The following is a 15,325-nucleotide window of genomic DNA, read 5'->3' as shown; positions in this document are numbered from 1 at the left end:
GCTAGGGAGATTTGTAGCAGCTGATACACCCTCTCTCCACTGTGCATCCCTTCCTCCTCCTGCTGTTCCCCAGCGTTAGGCTGTAAACCCCCCCCTCCCACCACTGTACATTCATTCCTTCTGATTCCCCAGCGTTAGGCAATACATCCACCCTCCCTCCACTCTGCATTCCTTCTGATCCCCCAGCGTTAGGCTGTAAATCCCCCGTCCCTCTGCTGTGCATTCCTTCTGATTCCCCAGCGAGGCTGTAAATCCCCCCTCCCTCCACTGATCTCCCCCTATTGTGGGCAGTGTCCCTGGCAGCGCTGTGAATAGGGCAGGGGGTGATTTACTCACGGAGGCTCTTTCCAGCGATGAACGAGTATTCTTCTCTGCATCCAGCTCTGGGCTATTGTAAACAGCACACGTGGCTGACTGTATACAATAGCCCAGAGCTGCATGCAGAGAAGAATACTCGTTCATCGCTGGAAAGAGCCTCGGTGAGTAAAACACCCCCTGCCCTATTCACAGCGCTGCCAGGGACACTGCCCACAATAGGGGGGAGATCAGTGGAGGGAGGGGGGATTTACAGCCTCACGCTGGTGGATCAGAAGGAAGGGATGCACAACGGAGGGAGGGTGGATTTACAGCCTAACGCTGGGGGATCAGAAGGAAGGAATGTACAGAGGCCTGTCTCCTCCTCGTTCATGTGTCATATCAGCGCTCACGCTGCGCTGAAGGAACGAGTGTGGAGTGGCACTGGTGGGGCGGAGAAAGGGCGGGTACCTGGCCTGAGGGGAAGTAAACCATTTAGCAGGGAGAGGAACACTGACTCGTCTGCCTGATTTTAGCATCGACTTATAAGTCGATGCTGTTTACCGGCAGAATCTCGGGATGGAGAGAACACACAAAGAGCTCCATAGGGCGCACAGAGGTATGTCATCGTTAAAGGTACATACCCATATTATTACATTGTATTAAAAAAAGATCCTTCAGTTCTGCTTTAAGCTCTTTAATTCTTCCTCAGTCCTCAGTTTCAGCCATCAGAGTGGTATCATAGGCATATCTCAGATTGTTTATATTCCTGTGACTCATCCAAACCAGCTTTCTGAATTAAATAATCAGCATACAAGTTAAATAAATAAGGAGAAAATATGCAACATATAACCAAGTTGTTTAAAAAAAACAAAAAACTTTTTTATTGGCCACACAAGAACGTGGAAGTATTATTGCCAATATTGTGTTGTTTGTGAAATGGTGGTATGGAGATGTCTGCAATTTTCCTTTGCTTTTTGCCCGTTATAGAAGAGCACAGGAAAAAAGGGTGGCCATTGATCTAATTGAGCCACTACCCACTGTCAGCAGCTCTGGCAAAAAGTACAAATTAATGGTGGTGGATTATGTCACTTGCTACCCAAAGACATGAGCACTTTCCTCCTTGAAAGCAGAGTAGGTTATAGGTGCACAGCTTGTCAACTTCACCTGAGGAGAATTCCCTGCAGGGATGTTCAGACCAAGGTCTGCAATTTATGTCAAACTTCGTGGAGGCTTACTGTGCAAACATACAGGTGATGCACACTTTGAACTCCCATAGTAACGCCAAACGATGCTAATACAAGCATCAGGCGGCCTCCTACTATTGCGGTGAGCACTTATACAGCACTTCCTCCTTTCGTTTACTGCTTACTATCACGCAAATTTGAAGTTCTTGTGGGCCACATAAAATAGGGACAGGCCTTGAATTTGATGTGGTTTGTAGCAGTCTTCTGGCATACTGGTATCTTAGCAGTGTTTTGCCTTTTTTCTGTGTATTTTTGATGAGATGTCTGAGATTGACACAGTATGCTGGGTAAAAGGGCAAGTGTGCTGGCTGATTAGATTGTCACTGTTCAGGTAGAGATATTGCTTCATGCACTGAGTATGTGATTGTGTAAACTAGAGGCTGGTGAATACTGAATATGCGCAGTAGTAGTAGGCAGAGACAGGAGTACACAGGATACTATCCGCCTCATGTGCCGCATGTCATACAGGTCCCTGTCACCGCCAAGGTTACTGATGGAGCCAGAGTGCAGAGTGGGCGTGGCCATGTGCAGGCGTGTCACCAGCTGTCCTATGAGGAGCACATTCGGGAGTTCTATGAGCGGACTCTCCTCCCTTATTGGACGGCTCCCCGGCAGAATGGAATCCTCGGGATGGTCCACAGTGTGCAGTGTGTCCGGACTCGGAGCTCAGCAGCCTGCAGGCTGGACATGTAACAGTGGCATGGCTCGGGACTGCACGGAGAGCCGGTTCCGGGAGGTACTGAGCCGCTATGGGGGAGTGCAGCAGGTCCAGTTAGTAGGGGAATTATGGGATCGGCTGGAGAGCCGGGCTCTGCTGGATGGATTCTTGCGGGAGCTCTTCCCAGCGGAGTTGCCGGATGAAGCGGACACCCTGCGGTGTAAAGCTGCTGAGCAGAGAGCTGAAGGTGACCCGGGGCCCGAGCAGGATGCATGCGACTCCAGAGGCATCTCCCCCGAAAAGCCGCAGCCCAAGCAGGATCGGACTTTACGCTTTGGCCTGATATTCTTCCTGTGCCGGCCGGAGTCTCTCTCGCTCCCCGGGGCTAAGCGTCAGCTGCGGGAGATCCTGCGGGACGTGCGGGAGCGTATGGCTGCGGGCGGCGCAGTGGTCGGGGTGATAGTGCGGCCGGACAGCACGGCGAGGAGGAGCGGCAGTGTGAACGGGCAGCAGGAGATGGGGGAGGACGGGCATGGTGACTCCAGGGCTGAGCTGTCCGCTCTGCTCTCCATGCTGCAGTCTGTCTTCCGCCTGAAGAGTCGGGGAAAGATCGGCTCAGAGGTCCGTGCAGCGGTGCTGATCCCCGGCCAGCCGGAGACCAGGAGGGACATCCAGAGACTCGCCTGCGAGGCACTCACTGCTGCAGGTATCCATAAAATGTAGAGACGTCTTGTGGAACATCTGGGATGTTAGAGGCTCATTTATTTTTTTTGTAATGTCGATTTTATCACCATTGGGAATACTTTGCTTCTATGCAGTTTGTCCCCGTGACTGAAATCATCTCGCATATACAGTCCTGGCCAAAAGAGTTGAGACTGTCAAAAATATTCGTTTTCACAAAGTTTGCTGCTAAACTTCAGTTGTTTATGTGATGTACTGAAATATTATAATCACTTCATACATTTCAAAAGCTTTTATTGACAATTACATGAGATTTATGCAAAGAGTCAGTATTTGCAGTGTTGGTCCTTTTTCAGGACCTCTGCAAGACTGGGCATGCTCTCAATCAACTTCTGGGCCAAATCCTGACTGATAGCAACCCGTTCTTTCATAATCACTTCTTTGAGTTTCTCAGAATTTGTTGGTTTTTGTCCACCCGCCTCTTGAGGAATGACCACAAGTTCTCAATGGGATTAATATCTGGGGGGTTTCCATGCCATGGACCAAAATTTTACCGTTTTGGTCCCCGAGCCACTTATCACTTTTGCCTTATGACATGGTGCTCCATCGTACTGGAAAATGCTTTGTTCCAGATGCTCCAAACAATCAGAAAGGAGCTTCATCGGAGGAATATGACTTTGCCCCAGTCCTCAGCAGTCCATTCACCATACTTTTTGCAGAAGATCAATCTGTCCCTGGTGTATTTTTGGGGGGAGAGAAGTGGCTTCTTTGCTGCCCTTCTTGACACCAGGCCATCTTCCAAAAGTCTTCTCCTCTTTGCTACTGCTACCATCATTAGAGACTCTGAAGTCTCAAAAAAAAAAGCTTCTTTTTATTTAATAAAAGTGTTTAACCTAATAGCCCTAATTAAACTGCCGCATTCCCGCCGCTCTAATCTAACAAAATTCCCCCCCCCCCCCCCAACCCCCCGGGGGGCAATCCGGGCAGCGATTCCTTGTGAGGCAGGGCTATGAGCCGCAGCTCTGCCTCACACGCATCTGTCAGCGGTGGATCTCCGCCTCTCCCCCGCCCATCTCAGTCTTCCTTCGCTGAGAGGGGCGGGAGTGCGGCTAATAGCCCTGCCTCACACGGAAGCACTTAGGGCAGCAAAATCCACGACCAAGAAAGTTGTGGATTTTGCAGGGGAGAGGGAAGGGCGGCGCATTAGGGGGGATTTAGACAGTTTACAGCAGCGGGGATGCGGCAGTTTAGTTAGGGCTATTAGGCTAAATGCATTTATTATTTTTTTTTTTTTTTTAGGCACTTCAGTGTCTCTTTAAAATCTATGTATTTTATTTGTCCCAGTTATTACACCATTTCCCCCCCCCCCCCCCCCCTTTTCAGTGCTCATTCCTTTCATTTGCCAATAGCTTAATCACTACTAATCACAATGAAATGATTTATATCTTTTTCACCACTAATTGGGCTTTTTGGGGTTTACATTTGTTTTCAGTAATTACTTTATTTTCTATGCATTTTAAAGGGAAAAAAATGAAAAAATGCACTTTCTCCAATTTCATCCCCTATTGTTTGAATATTAACACTGCTACTGTGCATAAAACCCACACATTTTATCTGTCTGTTTGTCCTAGTTATCACAAGATTTTAATTCTGTCCTTAGTACAAAGTATAGTGACAATATAGTATTTGGAATTAAAGGTGTCTGGTGCCATTAAGAGGCTCTAGCAGGACGTTTTAATAAGTCAGGTTGTCATAAAGTGGTTAAAGTTCAGACCTAAAATTTTATTTGGGTAAATTTTGGTGTGGGAGCTAAGCAGATCATTTTAAATGTAATAATGCGGGTTTATTTTATTAAAAATGTATGTAGATGTAGTTTTACTATTTGGCCACAGTGAGATATATTTTTTTTTCTTTTAGTCCTGGAAGCGAAGTTCTCGCTTCCAGGAAGCATAAGGACGACAGGAAACGTTTCCTTTTTTTTTTTTTTTTTTTTTTTTTTTTTTTTCTGCCGGGGACTTAGATCAATGAAAGGAAACTATGTTCCCATTCATTGATCTCCGGGCTACCATGGTGGTGGCGCAGGAGCACGCAGAAGCACAACAGCAGTAGCCGCCTGGCTGTGACAACCATGTCCAGGAGGCTTAAGTGGTTAATACTGTATTGTCCTTATGTGTATTGATAGCTTTCCTATTTAAATGTGTTTCTATTCATTTAATTTGTACCTGAGATGAGTGGATGCAAAATATTTATACTTGGAGCTTCCTCCAGCCCCTTCAGGCCGAGGGTTCCTTCCCTTCCGCTCTGGTTGTCCGCTAGCAGTCCCTATTCTTCTGGTCAGTCGCACATGCATGGCCACACGTGCGGAACGGAGCGTATAGACAGGTTAAAATTTGTGATTTTGTTGTATGTGATTTCTCTCCCCCCCCCCCCCCCCTTTGAGGAGACTCTGGCAATAAATGACAGTATAACAGTTGGTACCATGACAAACCTAAAATAAAGCAAATTCCAAATATCCATTCTCTCTAGCTCCTGTTCTGGAGACAAGTGTCCCCATTTGGGAAGCTTTTGTTGTCGCTGTGTGTTGAGCCCTGCTTATTTGTCTGGTCACCCAGCTGTCACAACTAAGCCTTCAAATCTATCTGCAGACATAGGTGGTCTCGCTGTTGTCATTGGTAATTAAAGGGAACCCTGAGAGGGATATTTATGTTTCCTTTTACACAATACCAGTTGCTTGTCAGTCCTGCTGATCTCTTTGGCTGCAGTAGTGACTGAATCACACACCTGAAACAAGCATGAAACTAATCCAGTCTGACTTCAGTCAGAGCACCCGATCTGCATGCTTGTTGAGGTGCTGTGGCTAAACTTATTAGAGACACAGGATCATCAGCAAAGTCAGGCAACTGGTATTATATTAAAATGAAATAATCCTTATACTTCTCAGTATAGGTTCTTTTTAAATGACCACTGAAGTGAGAAATATATGGAGGCTGCCATATTTATTTCCTTATATACAATACCAGTTGCCTGGTAGGCCTGCTGGTCTATTAGGATGCAGTAGTGTCTGAATAATGCCAGAAACCAGCATGAAGCTTATCTTTGAGATCTGACAGTATCAGAAACACCTGATCTGCTGCATGCTTGTACTGGGTTTACAGCTAGAAGTATTAAGGTGGCCATACACTGGTCAATTTGCCATCAGATTCGACCAACAGATCCCTCTCTGATTGAATCTGATCAGAGAGAGATCGTATGGCCACCTTACGGCAAACAGATTGTGAATTGATTTCAGCCTGAAACCGATCACAATCTGTGGAGCTGCCGCCCCCCCCCCCCCCCCCCCCTCTGCATACATTACCTGTTTCGGCCGGCGCGAGTCCCCTGGTCCCAGCTGTCTTTTTCTCCGCTCCGGGCTCCAGACCGTTGCTGCAGCTGCTGAACCTCCTGTCCAGGGAAAGTTTTAACAGTAGAGGGCGCTCTACTGTTTAAACTTCCTGCCGGGACAGGAAGTTCTGTGTAGCTACAGCCGGTCCGGAAGACAGCGAGGACCAGGGGACTCGCGTCGGCCGGAACAGGTAATGTATACCCGCTGTATTGCGTCGGTCGTCGGGCATTCGACCGCTGCTATCGACGCACTACCGACCCGCCAGCGATCAGGAGAAATCTTCCGCACGGACGGATCGACGGGAATGATCGTTTTTGGATGGAAATCGATTGTTCTGTCAGCGGTGTTCGCGGCGATTTCACAGCCGATTCGATCACTGTGATCGAATCGTCCGTATATCGGCGGGAAAATCGTTAGGTGTATGGGCCCCTTTAGAGGTAGAGGATTAGCAGCATAGCCAGGCAACTGTTATTGTTTAAAAAGAAATAAATATGGCAGCCTCCATATCCCTCTTGCTTCAGTTGCCCTTTAACCTCCCTGGCGGTATGGACGAGCTGAGTTTGTCCAGCAAAAACTTGCAAAAAACGTTAATGACGAGCTGAGCTCGTCCATGCCGACAGGGAGATTTCCTGTTTCTCTGCCCCGCCGGCTGCATTTTTTTCTTATCAGAGGGATTCCCCAGGATGGCTGGATGCCTGACTGCACGCTGTGGGTAGCGATCTGTGCTACCCACAGCTTGCAGAACAAGCATTCAGCCACCCTAGGGAATCCCTGGGCAGCCAGCGGGGCAGAGAATGTGCGGGGGATCCCCCTTGTATGTGGAGGCTGTGCTGGCGGGGGATCCCCCTCTGTGCGGGCAGGAGGAACCCCTTTATATGGTGGCTGTTGCGGGCAGGGGATCCTCCTCTGTGCGGGCGGGGGGATCCCTCTTCTATTGTGGCTTTTGCGGGCGGGGGGATCCCCCTCTGTGCGGGGGGTGGGGGGATCCCCCTTCTATTGTGGCTGTTGCGGGCGGCCTATCCCCCTCCTCCCTCCCGATGTCCCCCCTCCCGATCTCCCCCCCCCCCCCCCCTTCTCTAAGCCCATTGAGTAAATAGATTTACTCACCGAGGGCTTTCTCCAGCGACGGCAGCAGCACTTCCTCCTCCATCTCCGAAGTCCCGGTCTCTGTACAGTTACATTACGAGGCTTGGTGACGTCACCAAGTCTCAAAATGTAACTGGGTGCTGGATGCTTGTTCTGCACGCTGTGGGTAGCACAGATCGCTACCCACAGCGTGCTGGGGGGGGGGGGGGGGGGGGGGTTGGGGGGAGGATCGGGAGGGGGACATCTGGCTACCTATAAATTTGGCTAAGCATCTGGCTCACTATATACCTGGCTAAACATCTGGCTCGCTATATACCTGGCTAACTATACTTGGCTAACTATACCTGGCTGCACATCTTCTACCTATACATCTGGGTCTTATACTCACCATTGGCATGCTGATCCCTCGTCGCGTACCTCTGATAGCTTCCCCAGTGTCTTCTTCCATGTCCCTTGGCGGATTTTGCTTCTTCCTCAGCGATCACATGTCCCCTGTTGATCGGCGTTGATGACACCAGGGTCACACAGCGTCAACATCTTGCAGAAAACACTTTTTTTTTTTTTTTTTTTTTAAATTGAATTCAATACAATAATCTGTATTAAATTTAATATTAAAAAAAAAATTGGTTGCAAAAAAAATGGTTGCAAATTATTGGAAATTAATTGAAACACTTTTTGCACGGAAATCCTGGGGAAACTGAACGCCAGGGTGGTTAAGAACTACTAGGGCTGCTAAGGTTAAGCTACAAGGTGCTGGTGGTGAGTTCCATGCAGATCAAGAAAGGTCTCTGTGAGGCCCAGTGCACACCAAAACCGCTAGCAGATCCACAAAACGCTAGCGGTTTTTGGAGCTGATTTCAGAGCAATTCTAGGTATGTTTAGAGACGTTTTCTAAACACACCTAGCGGTTTTGGGTGTGTTTTTGGGTAGCAGATTACACATATTGTTACAGTAAAAGCTGTTACTGAACAGCTTCTGTAACAAAAACGCCTGGCAAACCGCTCTGAAGTAGCGTTTTTCAGAGCGGTTTGCGTTTTTCCTATACTTTACATTGAGGACAAAACGCTTCCGAAAACCGCAAACATGCAGCAGGAGGCGCGTTTACGGCTTGGCAAAAACCTCAAACCGCCGGTGTGCACTATCCCATTGCAATACATTAGCCAAGCGTTTTTACAGGCGGATGCGGCCGGCGGATCGCTCCAAAAACCGCTCGGTCTGAGCGTTTGTGGGAGTTAATATACAGTGGGAACTTTGGCAGAGCACTAGGTGTGTAGCTAGGTTATGGGAGCACAAGAAAGATTACCCACACAAATGTCAACACACTACTGGTACAGCTTTGGCACACGCCAGTGGGTCACATAAACTCTAACATAAGTCAAAACCACCTCCCAGGAAAATGCGGCTCAACATTGAGTGTTTTGTTTTTATAAGTGATTAATATAAACCCATTCTAGCTACAAACATCCCCAGGAATAACGAGCACATGCTCTGACATGGCTACATCCTTTTCACATAACTGATGACAAATGGAATGTGAATATGCTGTATTGCTGTCATCAAGCGTGGAAGCGCCCTGTGCCCTTATTGTATTTTTATTGGTTTATGGGGTGGGGGGGGGCAAAGGAAGGATGAGGTGTGTTGTGTGGTTTTTTTTTTTTTGTTTTTTTTTTGTTTTTTATCAAAGAACTGGTGCTTTTTATGTACTGTAAACCATGGTTCTAAGTATAGAGCTGGATTGTATCAGTCAAGCAGCCTTTGAAATATTATGTATGGATGGTCCCATATGTAAAAAATATGATGTAATGGATTTAGTGTTGTCTTATTGTTATAATTTCATTTCCCCTTAATAGATGAGTTGAGGAAGCAGAGGCCAGAAATTAAGCCTCGGTGTTTCTCTTGGAGGAGGCGGAGATGGGAGGACTCTATACAAAAAGGTAACGACATTGAGCGGCTTCAGATTTTTGTTGTGGCCATTCAGGCCCCCCCCCTCCCTTGTGTAGCTGGCACTTGTTAGCACTGACAGGACACTTACTAACACCAGAGTTTACAATAGTAGATAACTAACAAGGAAGACTTCCATCATGCCATTTCCCCCCCCCCCCCCCCTGCTTTTCATGTCCCAAGGTTAGTTGTTGCAATCACACTTGGCGTAGCCAATATTTACTGTACAATATCCAAATGTCCTACAGGTATCTGAGGTTATTTACACTGGATTCTATTTACTTCATGCAAAAGGAGTACAGCATTGAATGAAAGAAGAACACTAAAGGGCCAGCAATGCTAAACTGAAATAGGAAAACTAGGAAACTATCTGCTATAATAAATATCTTCCAAAATGCAGTCAGGACAAATGGCACACGTAAATCCTTTGCTTATACCAGGATCAGTCCCATGTTGCTAACCTTGGGCCTAGTTTACATAAACATTGTTTTAATGGGAGGGAAGTGCATACCACTAATTTATGTCTTTATACATTTAAACCAGGCATTTATTTATTTTTACATCTGAAATTGCTATAGATATTCATGGAAAGTAAAGGGGAGATTGATCTAATGATTTAGGGCTGGTGCACACCGAGCGGCTTTTTCAGCGTTTCTGCAGCCGCTTGCGGCTGCGGATCCGCTTGGTCAATGTATCTCAATGGGGTGGTGCACACCAGAGTGGGAGGAATTTTGCAGAAACGAAAAATGCCTGGGTGAGGCATTTTTTGGATTGCGGATGCGTTTCTGCCTCAATGTTAAGTATAGGAAAAACGCAAACCGCTCTGAAAAACGCCTGTTCAGAGCGGTTTTGCCGGCGTTTTTGTTACAGAAGCTGTTCAGTAACAGCTTTACTGAAACAATATATGAAATCTACTATACTGAAAACCGCAGCAGCAATCCGCAAAACGCTAGCAAAACGCCATAGAAAAATAAAAAAAAGCGTTTCAAAATCTGCTAGCATTTTGCGGATCTGCTAGCGGTTTTTGGTGTGCACCGGGCCATAATGTGTTTTGAGTTATATTGGCTCTGTCTGTGTAGAAAAGTTTCAGCAAAGAAAAAAAGCGGTCGCGCATCTAACCAAGATGCACCTGACATTACATAGGGCTACCCAGCCTCTTAAAGGCACAACTGTGCTCATTGCAGTAAAACAGGTGCATAAGAACTAATGCATCTCACAATACAAATAATGGAAGCAAATCCATGCGTTACACATTATTAATTTATTAGGGGGCCTTACCCTTGTCTTATTGAGAGAGACATCAATTCAGTAGCAGGGACGGCTCGTGCAGCCTTCTCTCGGGGTCCCCGCCCTAACCTACGTTTAAAATCACCCAGCAATATGGGAATATGCTTGCAGCATTGCCTTGGGAGCAGCAGGCCATATAAAGGGGAAGTGGCGTGGGTGGCGCCCCAGGCTCTCTCACTGCCTGGGGACACCGCCCAGAAAAGTTTGTGCATAAGGCTGGGCAGAGGACAGGCGATTTCCTACCCGTATGCAGTTGTTTCTAAACATGGCGGTTGCTGTGCTCAGACACGACATGAAACTTTTGTTGTTGCTGGGTAATGCAGTCACAAGTCAAATGTGACGTGTAGCGTTGCTAAACTCTGACATTCCACTGCATGCAAGTTTAGCCAAATGGCGCTTTTAACTGGTAGCCCGAGCAGTTCAGCCATCCGTCTTAAAGAGCCCTATGTAAGTGAGCAATTCCAATGTAGCAGATTAGCTGCTCACAGAAATGAATCATATTCGCACGTCGGTACATTAATATATCTCTTTCTTTTTCTCTTTTTTTTTTTTTTTTTCTTGGCTGAGTACATAGAGGGCACGTTGGCTTGATAAAGAGAGGAAGCTCCTCTTGAAACGTCTTCTTTGCTTGCCCTATTTGCTGTATTCCTATTGTTGCCTTAAAGAGAACCCGAGGTGTGTTTAAATAATGTTATCTGCATACAGAGGCTGGATCTGCCTATACAGCCCAGCCTCTGTTGCTATCCCAAACCCCCCTAAGGTCCTTCTGCAATCCCTCATAAATCACAGCTGTGCTGTGAGGCTGTGTTTACATCTGTAGTGTCAGCCTGCTTTTTTTTTTTTTTTTTTTTTTTTTGCAGATAGTGTTTTTTTCCCCCGATATTTATCTGTCAGCTGATTTACTTTTTCTGAATTACAGAACACCTTGAAGAGGGAACCGCTCTAGCTGTCCTGCAATATCCCAATGGTGACTGTAGTAAAACAACTGATGCCTAGGATCTGTGGATAGCCTGATTTCTAGAACCAGATCTAGACCTATCCTGGGAGAAGGCTGGTACCTGAAAGAAGCATTGCTGTGCAATAATAGTTCTTCAAAATGGTATGACTGTAGGACCGGGTTCTTCTGGAAGATGTTTGCCTGCTCATAAAGATTGCTGCTAAAACGAGGCTATAGCAAAGACACATTATTGAACTGACATTAAAACTTTTTGAAATATAGATCCTGCTAAAAACTGGCTGGATATCCTGGAGACAACTGTAACTCATATTTTTTTTGTTTCTCTGTACATATACTATAGCTTTGAACATGTATAACCTCTGTGAATATCCTGATTTATCTGGAAGGGTATCTCCCATAAATAAGTGCTAATAGACCTGTCATCCTATAAACTGTCACTCATTATTAAGCCTAGATAGGACCTATAGATATACAGTAGGCAAGAACTCTCCTGAAGTGCCATGGAACAGCTGGCAAGATGGGAGCTAAAGATAGTTTCTACATGCTGGACACAGGCCCGGCCCACCCATGACGCCAAGTGAGGCAACTTCCTCAGGCGGCGGAAGTATGGGCACAGCACCAGGCTGGCCGTGGTGGTGAGGGGGAGGGGGGCTGCAATGACTGGGGGGGTAGCAGCACAGGAAGGAGGGGCAGCGGTGGGGAGGGGGGCCAGACCCTCCCCACCTGGGGCTCCCCCTTACCCATTCCTCCCGCCAGATATTTCAGGCAGCAGGAGCATGGCAGTGGGGGGGGGAGGAATTATTCACTCTCCTTCCGCGTTCCAGCCAGGCGTCCACTGCGTGTGAGCGTGCATGCGTCACAGGTCTCCTGCTTCAATCCCGCCCAGTGTGTACAGTACGTAGTGGGTGGCATTGAAGCAGGAGACCTGTGCCGCTTGCACGCGGTTAACGCCTGGCTGGAACGCGGAAGGGAAGTGAGTAATTATTTCCCCTGCACGCTGCCATGCTCCCGCTAATATCTAGAGGGGGAGCCCCAGGTGAGGGAGGGGGTCTGGAGCCTCTACCCACCGCTGATTGCCCGCTCCTCCTTCCTGGGAGGGGGAGGTGGAGCATCCTCACAAGTTTACCTCAGGTCGACAAAAGGTCTAGAACCGGCCCTGGCTGGACACACACTGGCAGATTGATCTGGTAGGTATCTATTATCAAATCAACATAATGTACAAACCGTGTAGGCAATAAGTGAAGCAAAGGACTGGAATCCCTTGAAACTTGCTGTAGTGAGCAAGCCTAAGGGTGCATAAACATATCAGACCATAGTCTTTGGAAAATGAAAGATTACAGACCAATTTTACCCCCTTCCATGTAGTATGAGAGCCATACCAACACAGTCTATTCTATGGAGCTGCGCTTCCCCATCAGATAGAAATATTTTCAAGATGCTGGACACATTCAACAGATCAGTATCTGCAAAAGATCTGTTCCTGCAAAATGCAATCATAGTCTGATATCTGCAGATCCTCATACACACCTTGTTTAACAGACACTCATCTGCAGATCAGATCCACCAGGATGGATCTTCAGATCTGCAGATGATTGTCTGATCTGCAGATGAATGTCTGTTAAACAAGGTGTGGTTATAGTAGCAGGAAAATACTACACAGCATATATTCTACTGTTACATAAGGTGTAATCCTGTGGAGTTCAACAAGATATTGGTTGTATGTTAAATAATATGAATAAGCAGCCTAAGTTGAATGTAAGGAGTCAAAAATGGAGACCTCATGCTTAGAATTTTGACAATACCTATTTAATACCCAAATATAAAGCCCTGTGAGTCCAGGGGAGTTGGCCTTTTTTTAAAGTGGTGGTTTCTATCAAATAAATTAGCTTTAAATTTTCTTGCTTATCATAGTGATGTATATTCGACTAAGAACGTGCATATAGAATAAGGACCTTTTAAGCCATTGAGAAGCTATGTACATCTCGTGTTTACAATCACAATGTATGAGCATGTTTTTTTTGCATAAGGCATCTGTTCAGATTGTAAACCTACAGGTGCTCGTGTCTAACCTAAGGTTACCCATACATCTAGTTTTTTCTTTTTTTGGTAGATCTGTTGGCTGCCATAAACCACTGCCACACCACCTCGGCACCCCAGCCGATGTTCTCTCAATGTTCTATGCCCTCCAACCCCTCCCCCCCCCCCCCCGGTGCCTGTGTAGTTAAACTTTACCTGTCACACTGTTCCCAGAGTGTCTGCGCTGTACTTCCGCATTCGCGCGTTCTACGTGGTTGCCGCCTTTGTAGTGCATGTGTGGCAGCCAGGATGCGAATAACGCAAATAACTGCATGGGCACTGGGGGGGTATATAAAACATTAGGGGGGGACAGCAGCTAGGGGTTTCCTCCATGTTTTCGTTTGTGATTATGGCATGCTGTTACAGCCGTGTACCCGATCGAGCATGTCGGCTCGAGATTTTCCAGCATATCTGATCCGAGATTTTCCAGCGTAACCAATTTCGGCCTGAAATGAGATCAATTGATTATCGGGCATGCACTTGGCGGCAAAGATTTTCATCAAACTCCATAATTATGGAATCTGATAGTCGATTGGATTCCAAATCTACAAATGTATGGCCACCTTAACCACTTGCCGACCGCACGCTTATACCGTGCGTCGGCAAAGTGGCAGCTGCAGGACCAGCGACACAGTACTGCGGCGCCAGCTGCAGGCTGATTAATCAGGAAGCAGCCGCTCGCGCGAGCGGCTGCTTCCTGTCAAATCACGGCGGGGGGCTCCGTGAATAGCCTGCGGGCCGCCGATGGCGGCTCGCAGGCTAAATGTAAACACAAGCGGAAATAATCCGCTTTGCTTATATTGTACGGCGCTGCTGCGCAGCAGCGCCGTAAGGCAGATCGGCGATCCCCGGCCAATCAGCGGCCGGGGATCGCCGCCATGTGACAGGGGACGTCCTGTCACTGGCTGCACAGGACGGATAGCGTCCTGTGCAGCCTCGATCGCCGGGGGGGGGAGCAGGTAGGAGAGGGAGGGGGGAATTTCGCCGCGGAGGGGGGCTTTGAGGTGCCCCCTCCCCCGCAACACCCAGGCAGGCAGGAGAGATCAGACCCCCCCCCCCCCCTGCACATCATCCCCATAGGGGGGAAAAAAGGGGGGCAATCTGATCTCTCTGCCTGCAACCTGATCTGTGCTGGGGGCTGCACCCACCCAGCACAGATCACTCAAAACAGCGCTGGTCCTTTAAGGGGGGGTAAAGGGTGGGTCATCAAGTGGTTAAAAGACACATCCGAGGACTTTTAAAAATAAATCCACTTACCTGGGGCTTCCTCCAGACCCTGTCAGCTGTCCTGTGCCCACACCGCACCTCCGCTCCATGCCGGTGGTCCGGGTCCCCTCTGTTGCAAGATGCCGACTGCGTCTGTGCGAGCGGCTCTTAGAGTCGCGCTGACATCATCCGGACTGTACTGCGCAGGCACAGTAGTTCTGTAGGGTAGGGTACAGGTCGGCTGCCAGGGGCAGGAAGCCAGAGATAAGTGGATTTCTTTTTTTATATGTTTGTTAGCCTTCCCTTTAAGATGAGGTGATAGAATTTTTTTTTTTTTTTTATTAATTAGGTTAGTTATCTTGCAGCAAAGTTTAGCCACCACTGGGCGCAACCACCCGATATGGTGCATAGTGCCAGTATTCTGGCATCCCTGGAAATGGGTTATAGGCTTGTCTGCAGATATCCAATGTAGCCTCTCAGGTGCCATGTAAAGGTAGCCATACATCACA

The 15,325-nt window shown here is 47.6% G+C and overlaps 1 protein-coding gene across 1 annotated transcript; it reads left to right on the top strand.

Moving 5' to 3' along the window:
• The first annotated feature begins 2,140 nt into the window (after positions 1-2,140).
• On the top strand, positions 2,141-11,965 carry C4H2orf72 (chromosome 4 C2orf72 homolog). The gene is made up of 3 exons (XM_068279338.1): positions 2,141-2,905; positions 9,199-9,282; positions 11,496-11,965. The coding sequence occupies exons 1-3, from the start codon at positions 2,158-2,160 to the stop codon at positions 11,570-11,572; spliced, it is 909 nt and encodes a 302-aa protein (XP_068135439.1). The 5' UTR covers positions 2,141-2,157; the 3' UTR covers positions 11,573-11,965.
• The last annotated feature ends 3,360 nt before the right edge of the window (positions 11,966-15,325 follow it).

This window comes from Hyperolius riggenbachi, chromosome 4 (genome assembly GCF_040937935.1).
Source record: "Hyperolius riggenbachi isolate aHypRig1 chromosome 4, aHypRig1.pri, whole genome shotgun sequence".
NCBI classification, from domain to species: Eukaryota; Metazoa; Chordata; class Amphibia; order Anura; family Hyperoliidae; genus Hyperolius; species Hyperolius riggenbachi.
The sequence above is the reverse complement of the archived record's forward strand: the minus strand, read 5'-3'. Positions and strand labels throughout refer to the sequence as shown.